The 23,249-nt window shown below is 28.8% G+C and overlaps 1 protein-coding gene across 4 annotated transcripts in view; it reads left to right on the top strand.

Annotated features, from left to right (window-relative positions):
* LOC107443921 (glucose dehydrogenase [FAD, quinone]) overlaps positions 1-23,249 on the top strand; it is a 127,303-nt gene that overhangs the window by 94,895 nt on the left and 9,159 nt on the right. The window contains exons 1-8 of one of the 4 annotated variants that reach the window (XM_043055415.2): positions 8,335-8,629; positions 10,523-10,706; positions 12,127-12,329; positions 14,527-14,716; positions 16,840-16,971; positions 19,437-19,558; positions 21,477-21,644; positions 22,771-22,921. In XM_043055415.2, the coding sequence (XP_042911349.1) occupies positions 10,553-10,706; positions 12,127-12,329; positions 14,527-14,716; positions 16,840-16,971; positions 19,437-19,558; positions 21,477-21,644; positions 22,771-22,921 (1,120 nt within the window). In that variant the 5' untranslated portion in view covers positions 8,335-8,629; positions 10,523-10,552. Of the gene's footprint in view, positions 1-8,334; positions 8,630-10,522; positions 10,707-12,126; positions 12,330-14,526; positions 14,717-16,839; positions 16,972-19,436; positions 19,559-21,476; positions 21,645-22,770; positions 22,922-23,249 lie in introns of those variants that run through there. The other 3 variants (XM_071179732.1, XM_043055416.2, XM_071179733.1) reach the window with 3 other exon arrangements.

Here is a 23,249-nt window from a genome sequence, read left to right as displayed (position 1 = left end):
AAAATTTGGGAGCCACGTAAGAGAATTATTTATATTAGATTTCAGTTTTCAACGAATTTTTTTTTTTTCAAATCTTAAAAAAAGAAGTTTTGTAATTAATTTTAAATTTCTCAAAAAAATTGTTTAATTTTATAAAGTATTTTCAAAGTTATAACAAAAAAATAGCTTTTTATAATAATGTCCATATTTTCATAAATATTTAAGCTTGGCCTACGAAATTTTGGGCGATTATTGCCTATAATAACCAAAATAATTGTAACAAGTAACAATTTATTGATAACTTTTTTGGCGCAGGGAGTCTAAAAACACTATTTTCCGCTTGTAATTTATTGTATAATCAAACCTCTAAAAGCTTTAAACATAATTATAACTATAAGAAATCTCATGATCACACTAACACTTCTGAAGTTATAAAATAATTCTTTAAGTATTTCTGGAGAAGTATGGAAAAATTTATTTGTTGTGAAAGTGCTTAGATATTAATATGGCCTATTTTTATTTGAAATAGGACTTAATTTAACATGACATAGTTACGAGAATTACTCTCATGCATAACTTTAATTCAGCTTTTTAGTATTAATTCATTTAATACATATCCTTATAAATGAAACATTTTATTAATAGAAAAGAAATAATTTTTTGGTATAACTGAATATTTAGCATGATTCGCCCTCAACTGCATATGTAATACCTGTCTAGCATCAAATTATAAAAACTTGCTTTAATAATTTTTTCAATGTTTTTTTCTTAAATTTCTTTCTTAACTCTTTTTTAAATATATAAAAAACATTGCAAATCTTAATTTCTGCTCTTTATTTTGCAATTCAATTTCAATGAAATCAATAAAAATGGAATACGGATTAGTTTCATAGATGTCGTTAACCCTTAACAATCTGAAAATATTTTTAAAAAAAACAAATCCGGCTTTTCAAAGATTGCTTTGCCTACTTTGGCGAACCTTGTTTATTAATACAATTCTATCAGTACTTACATTATAATAAAACTGTTTTTAATCTTTCCTTTTTACTTATTGATTTTTTCCAAGAAAGGTAAAAAATTGGCACTGTCACTGGTGGTATATGTATATTCGATGATAAACAATCATACTATTTTTAAAGTCCTCAATTTTTCGAAAAAGTGCTTAATTTTACGAAAAGCCTTAATTGTTCTCAGAAAAGTCCTTAATTTTTACTTTGTTAAAGGACCTGGAACCCTGATATAACATAAAAATCACTGTTAATAAACTTAACTTAATCATGCATCACGGTTTTTATATATTTAAAATGTTTTTAAGAAGAACGCAATTATTTTTCTTTTAATTTAGTCTCTTATAAATTGTTCTCCTGTCTTATTTATTTGCACTAAGAGCCAAAGCAAGCCATTTTCAACAAAGCAAGCATTTTTTTTTAATTCACGATGTTATAAAACGAAAACGAAAAGAACAATGCTAGTAAATGTAATTAACGTCTAAACAAGTGTTTTACGTAGAAAATTTGTTAATTAAATTTGAAAATGAGTAGTATTTTTTTTAACTGTATTGAATAAGAGCAAGTTAATTTTTTTGTTTAAAACATAAGAGCGCTTTGGAAAATAAAATAAGACACACCAGCATTAAGAATAATTACATAGAAAACTTATTTATATTATCTTACATTTTCATTGCATTTTGTGAATTTTTTGAAGAAAGCTAGAAAAATGTCTAGCATTCATGCAATGTATGCAAATTTTCTTAGTTTAAAATTTTTTTGGAATAATAAATTACTGCTTTTTCGTTGAACATTTAAAAAAAACTAACTAGCAAATGATTCAAAATATAACCCAGTGCATTCATTAAAACTTTTATAGATTAAATGCAGCATTGAAATTTGTTAATTAATCTATGGCTCTTGAATAACTTTTAAATGATTTTTTTAAAAAAAAACGTTTATGGTTTATGTAGTTATGTTAATTATATTTATTATTTAATTAATTTATTTCTCTTAAATAACTTTTAAGTAATTTCCAAAAAACCATTTTATCATGAAAATTACAAAGTTAATTATGCTTATGATGTTAATTAATTTATGGGTCTTGAATAACTTTTAAATAATTTCGAAAGAAACCGCAACGAAATCAGTCCCCAAAGCGTCCTTTATCTGAGTAAACCAACCTTTTATTCGATAGATTCAGATTTCTAACCCCCAAAATATAGCAGTCAGCCGTAATCCAGGAAATATGGTCACAAAGTTTGGCATCCTTAATGTTAATTTTACTCTTTGCGTATTTTGCTACGAGAACTTTTTAAGATAACTGAAAAACTTTTGCTCACATTCATAAAATTTGTTTATCCAAAGAAATTTTCATGCAAAAAATAACTTACAGTAAGTATTTGTTATTTTATTATTTTACTTAATAATAGTTGAAAAATGTTTGAATTTTAAGGTGTACAATTTTTTAAACCTCTTATAAAATGCTTTTTATATAAAATGCTCTTATAAATGCGTATTTTGCTACGAGAACTTTTTAAGCTGACTGAAAAACTTTTGCTCACATTCATAAAATTTGTTTATCCAAAGAAATTTTCATGCAAAAAATAACTTTCAGTAAGTATTTGTTATTTTATTATTTTACTTAATAATAGTTGAAAAATGTTTGAGTTTTAAGGTGTACAATTTTTTAAACCTCTTATAAAATGTAATTTTGCATGGCAAAATACAAAATTAGAGAAAAATAGCTCCTGAGTAATCAAATTTTAAAAACATGTGGTATTTTTAAAAGTCGATTTCTCCAAAACTACTTTACCAATTTCGTTTAAAATTTTATACTTTTCCATACAAAATTTCATTCTATAAAATGATGTATAAAACTGCATACAATAAGAAAACATAAGTATCTTCCATAAGAGAATAGGTAAAAGTTGCATTAAAGGTAATAAGGCAGCAAAAATTAAACTATAGAGAAGATAAAGGAAATAAAATGACAGGATATGAATCAAATAACTCATTAAAAGAAAAGTAACACGTTATTTTCATAGAGCTATCAGTTGCTTGTTCATCAGTTGTTCTGCTATTAGTCATTGCTCTATCATTCATAATGTTAGCTATAACTGTGTTTTTATCTTTCTGTTATGGGATATTAAATGTTTTAGAAGAACTTGAAAAACCATTCGACATAAATACCATTCTTAATTTCATTGCTTTAAAGTTGATAAAAACAAGTTTTTTGATTTCAAGATTTTATGTCATACTTATCGTATCAAGCTTAATAAAGTTGTATAGAGAGATTTTGCAAAGCGTAAACATTTAAGGTTCAAGGAGCATGCGTTAAAATTCCCCTGCCAAAAATTATTCCTAGGTATTAACTTTTCTTCAGTACAAAGTGTGTTTCTCGCTATGTTTTCAATAAATCTCTTTCGCATCTGTGAAGTTTGGATATTGCACTCAAAGTTTTAACCAGTTTCTGAAAAGCTAGCGCATATTAATTTCCAATATAGCTCCGATGCCAATGGAGGCCTGCAAGCGATACAAGATTTCAATCATTTCAAAACTCCTACAGTAATGTTGATTGCATTACCGTATGAACTAACTATTCAACATAAATTAAAGTATTCGTTCCCCCTAACTCTTATCAAAAGAATGAAATAATAAATGCTTGGGTTTTTTTTCTGAAAACATTTTTTCATTGTGAGCTTTATTTTTCTGCAAGGTTATCTATTTTAACAAGCATTTTTTAACTAATAAAGTCAAATGCTTTGCATAGTTTGAAAAATGTTGGAAAAATATATCAAAAAATTAAGTTATTTTTATCCAAAATTTTATAAATGCAAAGGACAGAACCTGAGAAATTTTGAAATTAAAATATATTCAATCTTTTAGAGCGTTTAAATATCATCAATTCTTGACAATTTTACTTTGTTATTTTTACTTATCTATCAAACAATATTCGCAGTAATCACTTTGCATAAAGATGTGACATGTCACTAAGCATAAGTGAAGAGTTGTTTTCATTTTTCATTAGTAACTATATATTTTAAAAAGAAAAAATCTGTCACTGCAATGTCCCGTTTACTTCATTAACTTAAGAAAAGATTACCTGCAGATAGTGAATCGAAGTTATTGCTTAACTTGTTTGTATGTGTGTTGCTTACTTTCCTAACAATTTGGTAACGTATACCTTTTAAATAACCTTCACTTTTTAAAGTGAAAATTTTTGAGTTAATTGAAGATAAGAGTAATTTAGTATCTAACGTCTAGTTCACGTATACTTAGCGCGTAAATGATGTTATTTGTCATTATCTTCTCGGTTACCAGATTGCTCAATTACGCCACTGAATTCATCAGAACATGATAGTTTTATGAACCCTATTTTAAATTAACAATAATTGCGAGTTTCTTAAAGATTAGGTTTTCAAATACCGTTACCAAAGTCTTACTACATAAATTCATTAATAGTCATAATTCAAATTCATAAATGTATCTATTTCGATTATATTTCTCGAAAAAAAAATCTTTCATGGTATATAACGAGGTTCGACGTCAGTTTGTTGCAGTGACAATTTGCCAAGGCGCAATTTGTCGTCGTCAAATTTCGTCGGGGGTACAATTCGTCGCTAGCACAGTTTGCCGCATTCCTTGTGAGCACTATTTCTGGAAGTTGGTTGAAATTACGAACTTGTATTTGCGAATACAAGACTCTTACATTTTAGATAAAAGCTAAGTAAATATTTAATTTGTAGTGGTTAATTTGTTACGAAAGCACCTAGGAGGTAAGGGGTTTGTGATTTGCAATTAGTTTTAAATAATAATTTTTTAAAAGGATTTAAATAAGGAATGAATCATCTCGTAATGTAAAATGCCATGTAAAAAATGCAACGTAAAGATTTTTTCAAACGAAAAATTATTCAATTATTATTAAAAATTACTTCTAAACATATTTTTTCTGTCTTAATGTTTTTTTGCTTTACACAAATAGTTCTAGAGATGCAAAAATTATAATTTACAGTAGGAAACTCTAAAACTATTTGGAGCGGATTTTCCAAAATGCATTCTTTATAATTTGAGTCAAAAATATAAATCAGTCGTAAAAACAGCTGTGTTTCTTAAATAGAAAATATCAAAGTCCATTTCAACGAACATTTTTTTATTTTATTATGGATAACTATTTTTATTTAAAATAAAGTTGACAGCTTTTGTATACAGATTGTACGTAAATCTGCATATAAATAGTTCTCTATTTTATAAAAGACAGAAATTTCGAAACATGTTGACCAACATGTTTTCTCCTAAATCATAACAGGTTTTTGCAAAATTAAAATAAAATGAAGAGCAATATCTTTTATTATCATTGATAATAGTGAATACTAATGGAAAAAGTGTAATTTAGGAAAACGAGGGAGCATTTTAGATATGTGACAAAAAAAAAGGTGCATTCTTTTAAAGTGCATGGCAATAATTTTAAAAATAACAGTAGAATTTTTCTTCTGATGGGAAAGAGATAACTTGCTACGTGGTCGTACACGAATTGCTTCATAAAATATTAGGACGGGAAAGTAATGTCGTTTAGGTGCATTTGATATTTGTTATCAAGATTTCATTTTCAATCAATAATATATTCACTCTCATTAGCAACAACCTTTCTATGCCTGATAGAAAATGAATCGAAATGAACCGAAAAAGAAAATGAATTTGTTTTTAAGACTAACGAATATTTAATGCGCCGAAACGACTTTACTTTCCGGTCTCCCTAATATAAGGTGTTAATATTGTAAGGAGGTAACGGTGTTCTTTATGGATTTTTAATATTTATACCAGAAAAAAATAAATATGTTTTTCATTTTAACATTTTTCATATAATAGTGCTCATTTAAATAGTTGAAAAATGCATTACCCTAAAAAAATGGTCTCAATAGCGGAAGGCTAATAATTTTCAACTATTTATAAACATAGTTTTTGTATCTTTAATGCTAGGATTTTGTCGGTGACATAGAAATTTAAAGTAATAACGGATTTCTTGTGACATTCTGTACTTATTATAACGAGTTCTTGCTATTTATTTCTATACGATTTTGCAATTCATTTATATCCTACAGTGTTTAATAAGCTCAATCAAAAGTTTACCTCTTAAACCTCCATCTTATCAAAAAAAGTTAATATATAAAAGAGTTTGTTTTTTTAAATTTTCACAAAATTTTTTTATTTGAAACTCTTATTGGTTTTACAACCTGAAAAGCCCCAGTTTCTGCGATGAAATAACTGTATTGTTTATTGTAAAAGTCTTATTTTCACAAGTGGTAGTATAATTTTTAAAAAAAAGAATTAATTTTAAAATACCGCTGCGAAAACTGAAATCAAATAAAAGAAAAATAAGAAAAAAAAGCATTATTTGCTAATATGTTTTAAAAAGTAACAAAGCTCAAACAATTAAATTTGAACCATCTGGGACATTTTCAGCAGCTTGGGTGGTGAGAAAATATATTTCTCACAACTAATATGTTACGACAGATATAAAAGTCGCCTAGATAAATGCTAACTTTAAAAAAAATGTTTTAATGCACATCTTTCAAAGGAAATTATTATGCTGGGTGCTAAGGACTAGCCACAGCAAGCATTTTTAATTTAAAAAAGAAGATTTAAATTAAGGAGATTTTAGTGATTTAAAGCAAGCATTCTTCCATGCACTTACACCAGCTTGTAATTAATGAAATACCTGTAGTGTGCGATGAAATACCTGTAGTAATTACCTGTATTCCTAAAGTCTTATTTTCGCTAGTAATAGTACAATGTAACATTTTTTTTATTTTCATTTAAAAAATTGCAGCTATGAAAACTAAAATCCACTAAAAGGAAAATGAGAAAAAAGCATTACTTACTAATCAGTTTTAGAAAGTCATAAAGCTCAAGCAATTAAATTTGAACCATCTAGGGCATTTTCAGCAGTCTGGATGGTGAGAAAAATATATTTCGCACGGCAAATATGTTACGACAGATATGAATAGTTTACTTCCCCAAGATAAATGCTAATTTTTAAAAAAAATCTTTCAAGAGAAATTTTTATGCTTTTCGCTAAAAAGTAGCTTCAAAAATCATTTTCAGTTTAAAAAAGATTTAAATTAAGTAGATTTTAGTGATTTAACGTAAGTTTCATCCACCTCCAACCATTTGTAATTAAAAATAAGTAAATCACTAACTCCCCAACCTTAAGTACTTTCGTAATATTCGAATGGCCATACATTAAATGTTAAGTTAGCTTTCGTAGACAATGCAAGAGCTTTGTCTTCATAAATGTATATTTTCATCGAAATCGCAAGTAATTGTGCTAACGACGTACCGTCCTCCTAGGAAGTGGTAAAAATAGGACGAACCCACACTTCCGTTTTTGGCAGGAAGAGAAGTAAATTGAGGAAGGAACTTAAATATTACTTACTAGATAAAAGAGGTATTGCTTCCAATGCATATTTTTAAGCTAAATTCAATGCAGTTCCAGACGATAGAACTAATAGTTTCGAAGTTATAACGGTTTCAGGAACAAGTGTAGTATGTTTTGTACTTAGTTTACACTTTCGATATTGATATTTCTTGGCTATATAGTCAAGCTGTATTTTTTCTTGTGCTTTTATTGAATGGGTCGCAAAAAATTAAATTCGAATCGATAGAATAAACAGCTTAAAAGAAGCGTGTGAATAAGTGCAACTAAAAAATATTTATTTTTAAAGACAAAACCTTTGCAACTTCTGAAGTATTTAGTTTCGTTGATTGCTCTTTTCTTTCGATACAGCGGGGAAAAAATATTCATTTTTTAATTATTAAAGAAAGCTTACTTTAGTTGAGATATTAATACAGATGCGCAAATAAGCGTAAGCTAAACATTCTATTTTTTATACATAAAAACCATGATGACTCCTATATCTTTAGTATTTGGTCTCATTCTATTAGGCACAAAAAAACTGCACCGGAAACAATACCTCACTTGCCTAGATAGCAGTATTTATGGTTCTACCTCATTAAACCCCTTCATTTTTTTAAAACAAAATGTGTGAGTTCAATTAACATTTTACCATTTGCTAAGAGGAAGGTACTTAGCATTTTCCCCCTGAAAAAAGAAAATTTCTGATATTAACGATTTTTTTTTTAATTTTTACTGCACTATAAACATTATTAAATTTTTAAAAATAAGAATTATTTCTAAGTCATGAATCCTCTATTATGAAGGACATTCAATTTATTACCATTTTAATATAAATAAAAGCCCCATTAAACAGAAACAACTCAAAAAGTAAGACAGCTGCACCAGGTTTATGAATAAATAAAATTTCATCTAAACTGTCACGATCCTTAAACTATAATAAAACTTTCACATAAATCTACTCCTAAGATAAGAACTGAATCTTCAATAATGTTTCGGATGAAGACAAAAATCGTAATATACCTAATAATATACCTAATATACCTAATAATACATATAATATAATAATCGTAATATACCTTCCTTAACTGCTCTGATGTCATTGAAAGCTTGTAAAATCTAACCAGCTGATAGAGACTAATAGTTCAGAAATAATCCACCTTGCATTCATGTTTTTCAATTTCAAATATATGCTGCGTTAAAAGTATTTCTCTAAATAGTGTTTTTTTCTTTTATAAATTGTGGAAAGGTAAGTTTTTCAACAAAATATATGAAACTTGTAATCATTATTTAAATATGTAATTGTAATATGAAAAGGTTTTATACATTGGTAAAAATATGTACATATGGTAAAAAAATAAAATTCTTCTCAAGTTTATTTTTTATCATATAAATTATGTTTTATATTCTCTTTTTCGCTTATCAGGTATTTACATTTTAATAAATTGTATGTATATTTTTAAGAATAACTAAACTCTACAGTTGTTTGATTTTGCTAAATTTAATAAACTTGTTTGCTTTGATGCAAAATTAAAAAAGTTAGTTCGTTTGAAGTGATTTTGTTTTTGTACAAATTGATTTTGATTTAATTCTTAAATTAAGACTCATATCAAATTTTTTATTTCATGCCACATTTTTCACTAAAATAGCGACTGGATCGCCATTTATAGCATTTTAAATATTACAAAGTTTTGAGAAATCAGTAACTTGAAAAATTGATCTTCCCTTGGAGTTATTACACAGTTCAGATGGGCCAGACTGTAGAAAAATCCATCTTTTCCTCTCTCTGAAATATTTTTCGCCGAATCAGCTTTTATAAACATAAACCGTTTTCACCTGTGGTCTTCAAATGCTGATAAAAAATTCAAACCATAGTACTCGACTTGGTTTGATGTATATATTTTTCAAGTATAGATTTGGTATATATTTTTTTCAAAAAATAATAAATACCGGAAAATAGTGGAGAAAAAGTAACTCCACTTTTCAAAAAGCAGATTTGTACCGTGAGCAAAAAAATAAACGGACCACTCTGAATAACTTTTGATCTTATAATTGGATAATAATCGAAAAAATTTTGAATTGTGAGCTTTACAATTTTTTACATCATTCTAAAGAATGTAATTTTACATATCAAAATACAAAATTTGAACGAAATCGGTCACCCACTTTGCATTTTGCTGCTTAAAATTACATCCTTTAAAATGATATAAAAATGTGCTTACCAAATAATTCAAAACATTTTTCATGTTTATTAAATAAGATAATAAACATGTGCTTAAACTTAGAATGGTTTCTACATTTAAGAACATTTTTTAAACTGTATAAGTAAAGCACAAGTAAATAAGAAAAATTAATTTCGCAAATTCCTATATCACTTCTCAATTGCAGAGTTACACAATCATTCTTACTTTGACAGCTTCTAAAATATCTATTTCTATACTCCGCATAAAATCAATTTCTTTTACAAGTGTGAATAAGAACTTCTAACTATTATAAATAATATGCATTCTTTCCTTTAACTTTATGCTTGTTAGCTCATATCGTTAGCAAATTAACTATCTTCAGCAAATCTTTTCCAATTTATTCGGCATTAATATAATTCAGTATGCATGAAATGATTCGGCATGCATTAAAAATGATTAACTATACTTAAGAAATTCATACCATTATCCATAAAGTTATCGAATCAGATAGATGTTAAATGAAAAATAAAGTTCAATTAAAAATAAATTTTTCATCATTAGATATTAACCAACCAAAAAAAAATACAATTTGATAAACTATACAAATATTATAACTTCTTCTCCCCCCCCCCCAAAAAAAAAACTTTCTTATTTTGGTCCTTTTCTTAAAGTTTTAAAAACTAGAGGATTTCATTAACAGGTCTTCATGTTTCACAAAAAAATTTCTGACAATTTTACTTTTTAATCAGTCGGCAACGAAGAATGAAAGTTTCACGTCGAAAATAGGAATTTTTTCATATTTCCTTTCGAAAATTAGATCAAAAGACAATTTAAAAATTGCATTGCTGGTATAGTATTTAAATATCGTTAAAAATATTTAAGATGAACAAAAAGTATTACAGATTTGTCTGTAGAACTCTATCATTAGCAATTAAATTATATTTCTCTTGTCTCAACAGGTCATTTAAATCACTTTTCCAAGCTCAAAGATGTTCGACCTAGCGAGGGAAAGCTCTTATCCCACACCCCTTGCTCACTCGGCCTTTCTTCCACTCATGCTCATGTCTCTAGCCTCTCAAAAGAATTCGCCATCTCCAACTCGAACTCCGAATTCCATTCGTTCGGAATACGATTACATCATAGGTAAAAGGAAATTAAATTTTTATTCAAAAATTATTATGCATTATAGATAGAATGCACTATGCAATAAAAAGAAACGAACATTTTAAATAACTTTTGTTCTAATGATCAGATTTTCACACTAGGACTCAATTTTAATGGTTCGAGGCTTTAATCTTAAATGTGCTAATTAATTTATGCAGATGAAATTTTAAGTTAGGAAATCACACACAAAAGTGCTACTTTCTCTGAATAAGCATACTTTTTATGCATTATTTTTATCTGTTTTCTTCGATTTTAATTATTTTATGCAGACGATATTTAAAGTTAGAAAATCACATTCAAAAGCGTTACTTTCTTCATATAAATATACTTTTTTATTTAGTATTTTTATATATTTGTTACCTATAATTTCATTCTACATGAAAAAGTATTTTAGTAAAAGGCAATTTTAATATAGATTCTTTTATAAAAATATGGTTAAAAGATTCAATTTTTATTCTTGAAAAATGGTAAATAAAGTTTGTAAAATAGAATTTAAGAAATTGTGAATATCAAAGCTTTTATATCTTGACAAAATTAATTCAATATATCAAAATTCAATAATAATTCAATATATAATATCAATAAATAATCCCGATGTTTCACTAAAACTGGATACATTGAACTATAAATTTCATATTTTTTGATGCATAAACAAATTGAATATCTCATGACTAATGGAATTACGACTGGAATGAAGTTATTATAAGGAAAATATAGTATTATGACAATTATTTTGCTGTTGCTAAAATAACAAATACATTGAATTACAGACTTTAATCCACGAAAAAATATTTTAGAAGGATGTATACATTTTCTTACAAAAACTTTGTTTCTGTTGAAAAATTAAAAAATTGAATTTGTATGATTACTTTGTGCATAAAATGATTTAAGAAAGAAAAGTTTTTTTTTTCAAAAAATAAAAAAATTGAATTTGTAATATTTATTTTGTAAAATAACTAATAATTTGTAAAATTTTCAGCTGTCAGTAAAAATTAAGTATCTGCTTTCGTTTTTAAAATTTCATATCAAAAAAATAATCCGTATTTATCATTAAAACTGAAGACAATTATATAATCGGTATTTTGCTAACCATAAAATTAATATTTTTAATAAGATTCAAGGGAATGCGAAATAAAAAAATAAAGTTATTTTTGTGCTGTTAAAATATCATATGAATACTGTTGTTTATATGTACCTCAGTCCATATGAAAACTGTCTAAAAGCTTCATATTAAAAAATAAATACTTCACATAGATTTGGTTATAGAAAGATTAATTTAGTTATTTAGAAAGATCTGAAGTAGATTAGTTTTATTGTAAAATATTAGTTTTGTTAGAAATAGAATATTATTTCTGTGAAACTTCTATTTTTAACCCTCTGTCTTTCATCATCTTCCAAGTTGGTGCTGGATCTGCGGGTTCCACAGTCGCTGCCCGTCTTTCTGAATTACCATGCGTAACCGTATTACTGTTGGAAGCTGGTAGAGATCCACCGCTTTTAAATGATATTCCAGCATATGGGTTGAATTTCTGGTTTTCAGATATTGACTGGGCATATAAGACTGTTCCACAAAAATATGCTGCAACTAATCTAAAAAATAGGGTAAGTATTATGAAAAAGAGGTTTGTGTAATCTTATCCCCACGTCGAAATCTTTCTATGCACTGCCAAAACTTTTTGGTTTAAATTACGGTAAAAAGTACCGGGACTCAGGGTGCCGGTACTTTTTACCGAAAAATCCGTTTTTATCGAAATATGAGGCGAAATAAAAAATCTGATAGACTGTAATTTTTACTGCAATAATTACCGTAAATCACTGAATCACTCTAATTAAATAAATATTACTGAAAAAATGCGGTATAATACATTTTACGGTAAAAAGAGTTTTACGGTAAAAAAGATTTAACTGCAAAACGGATTTTACGGACGATGTATCTAAAGTTCCGGTACTTTATTCCAGAATTTAATCCGGAATTTTTCAGAGTATATTATTTTGTAAAATAATATTACAATTGTCTCGGGATTCCGTCAAAAGAAAGTTGATCATTTTGGGATTCCACAGTAGAAAAATATTGGAAACAGCTGGTTTATATCACAATATATACACCGAAGAGCCATTACATTATGACCACCCTCCATCTATAACAATGGGCTCGCCCAGGTTTTCATGGTTTCTCGCCCAGGAACAATGTTTTCATGGGGCACATTAGGACCCATAATCCTCATAGAACAATCCCTGACGTCTGTAAGCTACTTGAACATAGTTGCAGGCCAGGTTCACTCATTCATGGCAACAGTTCTTCCTGCGGGGGATGGTGTTTACCAACAGGATAATGCACCATGTCATAAGGGTCGAATCGTCGTGGATTGGTTCGAGGAGTATTCCTGTGACTTTTAAGTCATGTCTTGGCCCCCAAATTCCCCTGACCTTTAAACAATAGAGCATTTGTGGTCTTACTTGGAAAACCAAATTCGTGCTGTCACGCTACCCCCTCGCAATGTGAGGGAATTGCAGGACCAGTTGGTGAGCGCTTGGTACCAGATACCTCAGACTACCTATCAGCACCTTGTGGAATCAATGCCACGGCGGGTGCTAGCAGTTTTGAGGGCTAAAGGTGGTCCTACATGTTATTAGCAGGGTGGTCATAATGTAATGGCTCTTCGGTGTACATTATTCCTCCACTAAATAGATCGCATTAATGATGTTTATAATTTTACTAAAAAAGGATTATACAACACACAACAAACACAGATTATAGAATTAAGAAGAACTTAATCACAAAGAACATGAAAGTTCTTTCAATTTATGTTATGAAATACTTTAAAGCTATTTTTCCGAAGGCTCCGTCCTTATATGAAATTATTCCTTTTGCGAATAATATGCTATTTTTATAACTGCTGTGAGTTTGCAACTGTCACTCATGAAGTTTAGTCTATCTAAAGCCAGCGCTGTCTATGCTTATTTTGTAAATAGTGCAAAACGTCAGTATGGAGAAAAGCCACTAAATTATGCAAATAAAAAGTGTTTGTGGTCTAATTTTTTAATATTTAAAAAACTTATTTCTACAACTTATTACTGCATTACCTGGGCTCATAAAAATTTGCAAAAACTGAGAATAAGGCAGTGATTTTGATAATTTTCACCTTGGTGGAAAAATGCCACCAAATTGGCGATTTTTAAAAAAATTTAATAACTTTTAAAATGTTTAAATTATTTATCCTCTCTAAGGCCCATATAATTTTCCATGCCAAGTTTATATATACAGTTTAAAATCATCAAATTGCTTCAAGTGTAAGGCACTTAAACTAAGGCCATTTTTTTATTTTTATGGTAATAGGTCTTCGCAAAACAGCGTTAACTCATTTTCCTTTTACATAAATCTAGCATTCCAGTAAATCGTAACGTATGTAAGTAAGTAGCGAATGTTGAATTATATTATTTAAATTCTAATTTAGTAAATTTAGCATTATTTATTTTTAATTTTAAAAAATCGTCAAACTTAACGATATCTTATTTGGTAAACCCATTAGAAAGTTTTGCAAACAAGCTATCGGATTCTTAGTAGTGCTTTAAGATTAGCTTTGCCTCCAGTGAAACATTATTGTCAATTATATGAGTTTTTACACCCAACTGAACCTCACCAAATACACCTCAATTTCAACCTCAGATATACGTCATGAAAACAACCTTAAATATACCTCAAAAATACCATCTTTTTTTGTAAAGGGAAATGATAGATTTTAAAGAGTAACAACAATGCATGACATAGTTTCAAAGCTGAAACTTTTCATTTCTTTAGCAAATAGTGTGGCCAAGCGGAAAAGGACTGGGAGGATCAAGTTTGTTGAATAGTGAAATTGTGGTTCGAGGAAATAAACAGAACTATAATGATTGGGCTGCTCAAGGTGCAAAAGGCTGGAGCTATAGCGAAGTGCTTCATTATTTCAAAAAGTTGGAAAATGAAACAGATCCAATATATCTGGCAAATGGTAAAAAAAGAAAACTTTTATTTAGTATCCATAGTATTAAAGTGTTTTATTTTATTGCTGGTTTGCTTATTCTTTCATATATTATTCCGTAAAAAGGCAGTTTTATTTAGTAATACTCGAGATGGCACAATCGTTGGTTTTCGATGCAGAATTTTTATTAAACATATTTTTCATTCATTTTGTGCATAATTTGGTTCAAATAAGTGAAAAATGTCCCATTTAGCATTTTAATATTTTATGGTTATAAAATACAACCTGAAACACCGGTGATTTTTTTTTCCTTAAAGGCAAAAATTTTCAAACACGGCTCACTTGCAAACAATAATTTTTCATATTTGCACTTAGTTGAAGTTATTTAGATCTAAGAATTACAGTTATTCAACATTAAAACTCATTTCTTTAGCAAAATCAACAATTGATTTTGCTAAAGAATATTTTGAATATGATATTATTGTCATATTTTTGAATATGAATTAAAAAAAAACTTTAAACTACTTTTTTTGGACTTTATATTTCATGACAGATATAATTCTGATAATCCAAGTAACCCGATTTTAGCAACTATTAGAATGGGGTTTTTTTTTATAATTAAAAAATACCAAACTATATTTTTGCTTGTAATTAGAACGTCAGATAAAAGTATAAAAAAAAAAACACTGGTATCATATCCGGGAGATCTAAGTGCTAAATTGACCTTAGTTATCATTGTGAAGGTTTGGTTTTCTGTCCCTAACGGTATACAATTGGCATTGAGTTGAAGAAAAATGCTTTAAAATTGTTAAATGTAAAGAACTTCAAAAGAACAGGTTTTGGAAACTAAAAAGCATTATAAAAAAATTATAAAACCTTATGAAAATTAATAATTCTAGGAACCTGGGACAATTGAAGAAGAGCTGTGCCAAAAGAATTTAGTTGAGAATAAATTCAGAAGAAAAATATTGAGACGGAAAAAAAATCGGATTTACAATTAGTTAAAAATAATTTTGGAAAATTTAGTTCTTAGTTATAAAATATGTATATAAACCTTTAATGTATATATCTAAAAATAATAAGTGAATTCAATACTGATTCAGTATATGGGATGGGTAACAACTAATAATAAATAAATGAATAAGAAATTATTTTATTTGCATCAATTTTATAGATAATAATTCTAATAGTTTTGTGTATAACTTCGTAGATTTATTCAGTGCTGATTCATTGATTCCACCGCGTGAGTAGAACTGATATTTAGCTTGTTAAAATTAAAAACCTATACTCTCATACAATATTTAAAGAGAAGTCAATAATCATTATTATATATCTTTGAATAAGAATTTATTGATATCTTTCTGGCAGAGTAACAAAACAAACGTTAATCAAATGCTTTTTCATAGCTCTTTAATCCATTTTTACAAGAAATTATCTTCGCCTTGATTAGATGCACAACATTTTCTATTGAATTATTTGATTACCACAAAAAAATAATTCTACTCATAGAACTAATATACAATCTTCTCAATTTTTCATAATAACAATTAGGTATTGAGTACAGTAACAAATCTTGAAATCCATAATATTTGAAAGGAAATCCACGGTACGCCCCATAATAAGAATTTTATAAGTATCAATTTCAGGAGTGCTGTAAACTTGAAAAAAAACAAAAAGTTTAATAATGACGGGGCTTACCTTTTTCGAGCAATAGCATTAGTATCTTTAATGATACTCAAGGTATGGATCGAGAGGTGCGTGTTGGAGGATTAGTTTCCTATCTAATCACAACAGAAATGAAAATAATGTTAATAATTCTGTTGCTGATGACGAAATGTCCCGAGCTCTTCCACCGTACCTAGCTGCCTGGTGACTTTTAAATTATCATTAAATATTAAATTTATAAAAAAATTTTGATAATATTGTTGACATTCTTGAAAAAAGTTAAAATTGAAATTAGTTAAAATGATTGGGCAACAACTGGACGATAAAAAAATTTTGTTAATACACTGTTTAAAACTAATTATGGTGTTAGGACTAAAGGAGAAGTTGGATAATTAGAATATTTAAAATTAGTTCAGACAAAATCTGTTCAAACCCTAAGAAATTCGTCTATACGACTTACAGACACTTTATTTTTCGAATTGTTTCAGGATACCATGGTAAAGATGGTCCAGTAACGATAGAAACTATCCCTTACAATCCAAAACTGAAAATGAAAGTACTCGAAGGTGTTGAAGAAATGGGATATGAGATACTTGATTCCAATGCTGCTCGACAAACAGGTAAATTGTATGTTAACAGTTATCTGCGTATTACTCGGCAAGACTACTGATATCAATTGGGCGCAGTTTTTGGAAGCCAAAATTTACAGCCATAATCATTCTCCACCACATGACGTTGCCAAAGAAATAACGAGCGTCTTTTTTTTTTCTTTTTTTGGTAAAGTTGTTTTGCAGAACAACAGTTATCTGCGTATTGCATGTCAAGTTTATCGATTTCATATTCTCGCTGCAGACCAAGGAATCCTATGTGATGCAGTTAAACATGATATAAAACGCACTTTGAACATGTGCTTGACGAAAAAATGAAATGCACATTATGCATATGCTATGATTAAAAAGAACCTGCTCGCGTCTTCAAATTGTATATGGATCCTTATGAGAGCCATTTTTAACAGGTTTTCTCCTGGTTGTAGAAATCTAAAGTAATTTTTTTTTAATTGCAGATTTCTTTTGCCCGTGGTTTGTATAACATTTTTATCATGTTCAATTAAAATCCGTATACCAAAACGGACTGTATGTTGATCTAAACAAAATAGCTTTAATTATAACCATCACCCTCAAAGCCCTGATTATGAGATAAAGCTTAATGCTTAATGAATTTTTTCTTTTTCTTATCTTACCTGATTTATAAAGAAATAAGCTAAGGATGTATTAGTTTCTAAATAAGATTAAATTTATTTCTATGTTTGTGAAAGTAAGAAAAAAACAATTGGACTATTTTCCAAATAAAGTCTTCACATCTTGTGGGCTATTCGGATAAACCATGTCACGAAACCGGATTTGGAAAATTGTTTATAATTTTTTTTTTTTTTTTAAGTATCTAGTTTTTGCCCCGTTTTAAGTTGTCCGATGAAGAGATAACAATTTAAAAAATGGAAATAAATGTTGGTTTTCATTTTTTCGAATTTAATCCAAAACACGTTAAATTTTAAAATACAAAAATCAGTACAACCTCTTTACATTTCCTCTTTACTCAAACGGCATAACTTTATTTGCCAAAACCAAACATTTGGGCAAAATTGTTTGAATACTATTAAAAAAAATCTGATCAGCTTTTTTTATTTCTCGGGAAATATTCTACCATTTTTTTCAATTTTGAATATTCTTCATTACTTCAAAATTAAAATTTTTGCGATCATTATAAAAAAATAATAAAAAATTTGTTAAAATTTCGCGATTTGTAAAAATGAATTGAACGTAGCTAAACGTATTTATTCAAGATTACATTTTTTTAAGAAATTTACTGATGCGATGACTTTTAAAAATAGAAATATGGAGGGAAACATAACACTCTTCAGACGTAATAAATTGGCAACCAGCTTTAAATGTATTCTTTTTAAAAGACACTAACTTTTCCACTAGGGAACAGTATTTTCTGATTTGGGGTAAAGCTTAAAAGTCATGAATTATAATATGCCTAAAGGAAAAACATTTTTCTTAAAAAAAAGAATGCTTTTTTTTAATTAAAAATTCTTTGAGATTTCATTGATGAATAAATAGGTTAACGCTAACCAATTAGCGTAAAAGAAATTTCCCTGGCACCCATTCAATTTGCAGATTAGTCCGGGAAAATAAGACTCATCTATGTATTATTATTCATTGCGATACATTATTCATTCAGACAAGTTTTCTGGTTGACTCACTGCATATCCATCTCAGAATCTACTATGAAGAAGAAAGCTGTTTCTGCTGAAAACATCAAAGATTTTGCTCTCAAAGAGCCAAGGACTACAAACTTCGTTAACATCGTGAACGTTTCCCGCTTTTAAAAATAAATCTACTTTTTAACGTTTTTTACTTTATAAAGCATTTCGAATTTCATAATTATATAATGAATATGGTTATCGTCTTTTTTGAATAAGAGAACTTTCATCAGTTGAGCTCTGATAATTCGATTCTCAGTCATCTAAATGCTCATTGTAGACACAACCTAAAATTATGACTAAGAGTAATCCATTATAACACGATCTGATAACTTTTCTATTGTTTTCTAAAAAGATGTAATAAATTGAATTGAATACTAGCTTTAAAAACATACTTTTTACACTTTTTTTTTCTTAAGCAGCCTTTCCGGCCTTAGAAAATTTTAAATAATCTTAAGGGCAACTGTTAAAATTCATTGGACTCTATAATTGAAGACACCCCCAGAATTAGATCACATTTAATATGTCGATTTAATTAGTTAATCAATTTAATCAGATTCAATACTCTAAAAATTGTTAAAAAATCAAAGTATACAATGCGTTATTTGCAATTCTAGAAGTGCAGTGAGCATGCCTAACCATGTGATTTAAATCAGATTTAATTGGATACCTGAAGTCGACGTCACGCGTGTTGTCAAATCTGATTGGCTTCTGAATTTACTTATACCAAGATTTACAAACAATGACGTCACTTTCAGGTGTCTAATTGTTGTAAACAAAAGGCGTTTCTAAAATCTTGATTGACATTTATTATTTTTATAGGATTTTACATTTCTCAAGGAAATCTGAGAAATGGACAAAGATGCAGTACAGCTAAAGCTTATTTGGTACCGGCAGAAAATCGACCAAATTTGGACATTCTGCCAAATGCTTTTGTTCATAAGGTGATTCAACTTTTATTTTAAAAATTTAAAATTATTCTTCATTTAGAGATCATAGGTTTGAATAAACCTTTTACAATACTTAATTTCATAAAATATTAAAACGTTGATTATTGTTGGTTGATAACTGTTTCGGTGAAAAACCAGACAATTAAACAGAACTGCGCAAAACAGGAATATCAAAAATGTGTTTTTATAATTAACGTTTTTCAAACTGTCATTTTTTTTAAAATTACAACATTCCTTTTATACCATAAGAAATTTTTCACTCTATTTAAATTATGATGAAATTTTTACAGCTCTTAAAACTTTGAAAAAATACGATTGTTACAAGATTACGAATCTTAATTTAGATGTTTCAAATTTTTGGTGTTTGTTTTAATTATTGTGCTATCGAAACTTATACACCGTAGTTTAAAGTTAAATGAGTTTAATGTTAATAAACGTTAAAATTTTAATTCCAAAATGTAGAACATAGCTGAGATAATTTATTAAATAATTATTTAAATTAACGAAAATTTGAAAATCTTAAATTCTACTTCTTTTTTTTAAGAAAAAGACGCCTTCAGCTTTTGCAAGACAGGGTTCACTATCGTACGGTATCATATTTCATAACCGTCGTTGAACAGCCGATCCAATTTAAGGTTTACGGCTACTAATGTTCAACTCCGTAACCTTGTAATTTTGAACCCAAACCAGAAGACAGGGGAACTCATGGATCAAGTATAAGGGGAAGTTTGCCTACTTAAAGGACTTTTTTTGATGGAACTAACCCACATTTGCTTTACATGGTGAGGAAAGCTAGAGAACCTCCTACGATTAGCCTAACGGCAAGGGAATTTTAACCAATGATCCGTCTACCACTGAGGTTATTTTACATCAGCACTGTGGTCGATGCTAGCTGGGCGCGGAATTCGAATCGACCAGCTATTGTCGCGATCGAACCCGGGTCACGTCATTTGGAGGCCAGCGCTCTATCCCCTGAACCACCACGGCTCACGGTAACATATTTGTTAGATTTGTCTCAAATGATACTTTAAAGTATACCTGCCACACAGCGCATTTCGTCCATTAGTGCACCATAGAGTATACTGAGCACCATGGATAAAGCATCAATAAAAACCGAACATTTTTATATAGATCATTCATTAATGAGGTATCATGAACAACGTACAGGCATTATATAGACAGCCGTGTTAAGGCGTTTCGATAACAAAACAAGCCTATGAAGAATATAAATGTTTCCAAGTCAATTTTTAGCGAAAATCTAGATAGTTTTATTCGTATAACTAGATGGAAAATATATCATGGTTAATATTATAAATGACGACTAATAGAGATCTACTGGACGACTTGGTGCCATATGGTTAAGTCCATATTAAAAAAATTAATAATGTCCTTCTATTAAGAAAACCCTTTAGTCTTAAGTCCTAGCGAATTTGACGGTTACTGTGGTTACGAGGAAAAGTCATTTAGAGGGTGGGATAAATCCTTTCACTTTTGGGTGTCATGTCATTTCTTTGTGTCACTCTATTGGATATGGCTTTATACCTATTTTTATTGCAGTAGTCAACCTCAGACATCCAACCAGCAGCTTTTTCCTTTCCCACAAGTTCTTTCACGAGTTTTTTCGTGTACACAGACAAAGTATAATTTCGACTTTTTTACGTGCTAATTAAAAGATTACTGATAGAAATATCTCAGTAAATAAGTCCTCCGAAGATTCTAATGTGGGTGTCATTTCGAATGTAGGGAGTTAAAAATTGCTCTTTGTTTGTGATCGAGAGCTCATGTCAAGATGTCACGTGTCAATTCCTGTGGTAAATGAAAGAGATACTTGTAACTTCGGACTTTTAGTTTAAAGAAATCCTCCAAGTTCGAGAAAAAAATTAGAATTTTATTTCTGTATTGTTCAATATAGGTCAACATTAAAAACGGACAAGCTGTTGGAGTAACATTCGATGTGAATGGAACAATACATAAAGTAGCAGCGAAAAAAGAAGTCATAATGTCTGCCGGAACTGTCAACTCGGCTCAGCTACTCATGCTTTCAGGCATTGGTCCAAAGGAGGAACTTAAGAAGCACGGCGTAAGTGAAAAAGGTTTTTGTTGCTATTTTGAATGTTTGACTAATTTTCAATTTGCTTTATTCCCTTTTCTTTAGATATGTCCCACTCCCAATTGGAAAATAAGCATTTTTCATTGGAATTCAGAAAAAAAAAATTTCACTGTCAGTGAAATGGTGCTAAGTAGAATTTTTTATTATAGTGTTCCACCTCTTGACTTCTCAACGGAATATATTTAGTTAAGATGTGAGTTCTCAAAGTTTGCAGTAATCTCGCATTTAAGTCAAACATTGAAAATTTGATTGCGAAATCCACCGAATTGTGGGGAAATGCTAAAATAAGCATCCGAAATGGTAAAATAAGCCTGTTTCTTTAAGCAGTCACCTCATTGAACAGTTCCAATCCATAATAGTAAGAGAACCGAAACTTCACAAGCTCACCGTAATTAAATATTTTTCATGGTTTCTCTAAGGGTAACTAATTTTTATTTGGCAAGCTGATTTTGCTATTTAAAATATCGAAGCAAAAGAAAAGAGGAGCCCTTTTGTTAACCTTCGCAGAAAAGTAATAAATTGACTTTTCGAATAGTAATTTTTATTTTAAGAACAAGAAGACAGAACAATTTCAGCTGAAAATACAATAAAGAAAACTGAAATAAAAAAACTATACAGTTTTGCGCAAAAAGGTAATAGTGTGCTCTCAATGCCTTACTGTGATAATCAGATTATGATATATATTTATAGTTTAATATGTAACAATAAATGAATCACCAAACAACTATTAACTATTATTATACCTTATTACTGATAATGATATTATGGAAGAAAATTTTAAACTAAAAAGATATTTTAATGAATTTAGAAACACAAGGTAAACTGTTTATATAACACTTATTCAAATTAAAAATCGTCTTATTGAATGACCTGGCAGGTAAAATTTAAGTTTTACACTAACCGTCCTGAATTTCCTTCAGCATGCAAGCTTTTACTCTTTTTTAACCGATCACTTGGCATTTCCTTCCACTATTTCTACTATTTTTTATTTTTTTTTATATCTCAAAACCGGGTAACTGCTGAAATATTTTAATAATTATATGTTTCATCTAGCATGAAATTATTTCAAAAGATTCCACTTCTCATCTTTTTCTAGATTCCTCTTGTGGCTGATTTGCCTGTTGGAAAAAATTTGCAAGACCATTGCTCTGCTTTAAATCTCTATACACTGGATTCTAGCATCCCTCCTTTTCCAGAATTGATTTCCAGTAATAGAAGCTTTCAACAATATATAAATAACAGAACAGGTGCATATTTTTAGGTTCAAATTTGTAGTGCTTAAACTAATTCGANTTAAAGTAAAGTTATATGCTATAAAATGGCGAATTTGTCATTATCCAGGCTGTCATTTTCCTGGCTTATGAATGTCAGGACATTGAAGTGTTACAAGAAATTCTTTTTAATTGTTAATACTGTAAAGAGGGAAAGCAAATATTAACCTAATACCAAGTTTATGTATGATTGTAATATGCTTGGATATAATCAAAGTTATTTATTTACTTAATGTTTGATTATTATACACAATTTTATTCTACACATATCAGCAACAAAAATTTTTTTGCTTCTTTCTACAGT

Source organism: Parasteatoda tepidariorum, chromosome 4, assembly GCF_043381705.1.
Source record: "Parasteatoda tepidariorum isolate YZ-2023 chromosome 4, CAS_Ptep_4.0, whole genome shotgun sequence".
Classification (NCBI taxonomy): Eukaryota; Metazoa; Arthropoda; class Arachnida; order Araneae; family Theridiidae; genus Parasteatoda; species Parasteatoda tepidariorum.
The sequence above is the reverse complement of the archived record's forward strand: the minus strand, read 5'-3'. Positions and strand labels throughout refer to the sequence as shown.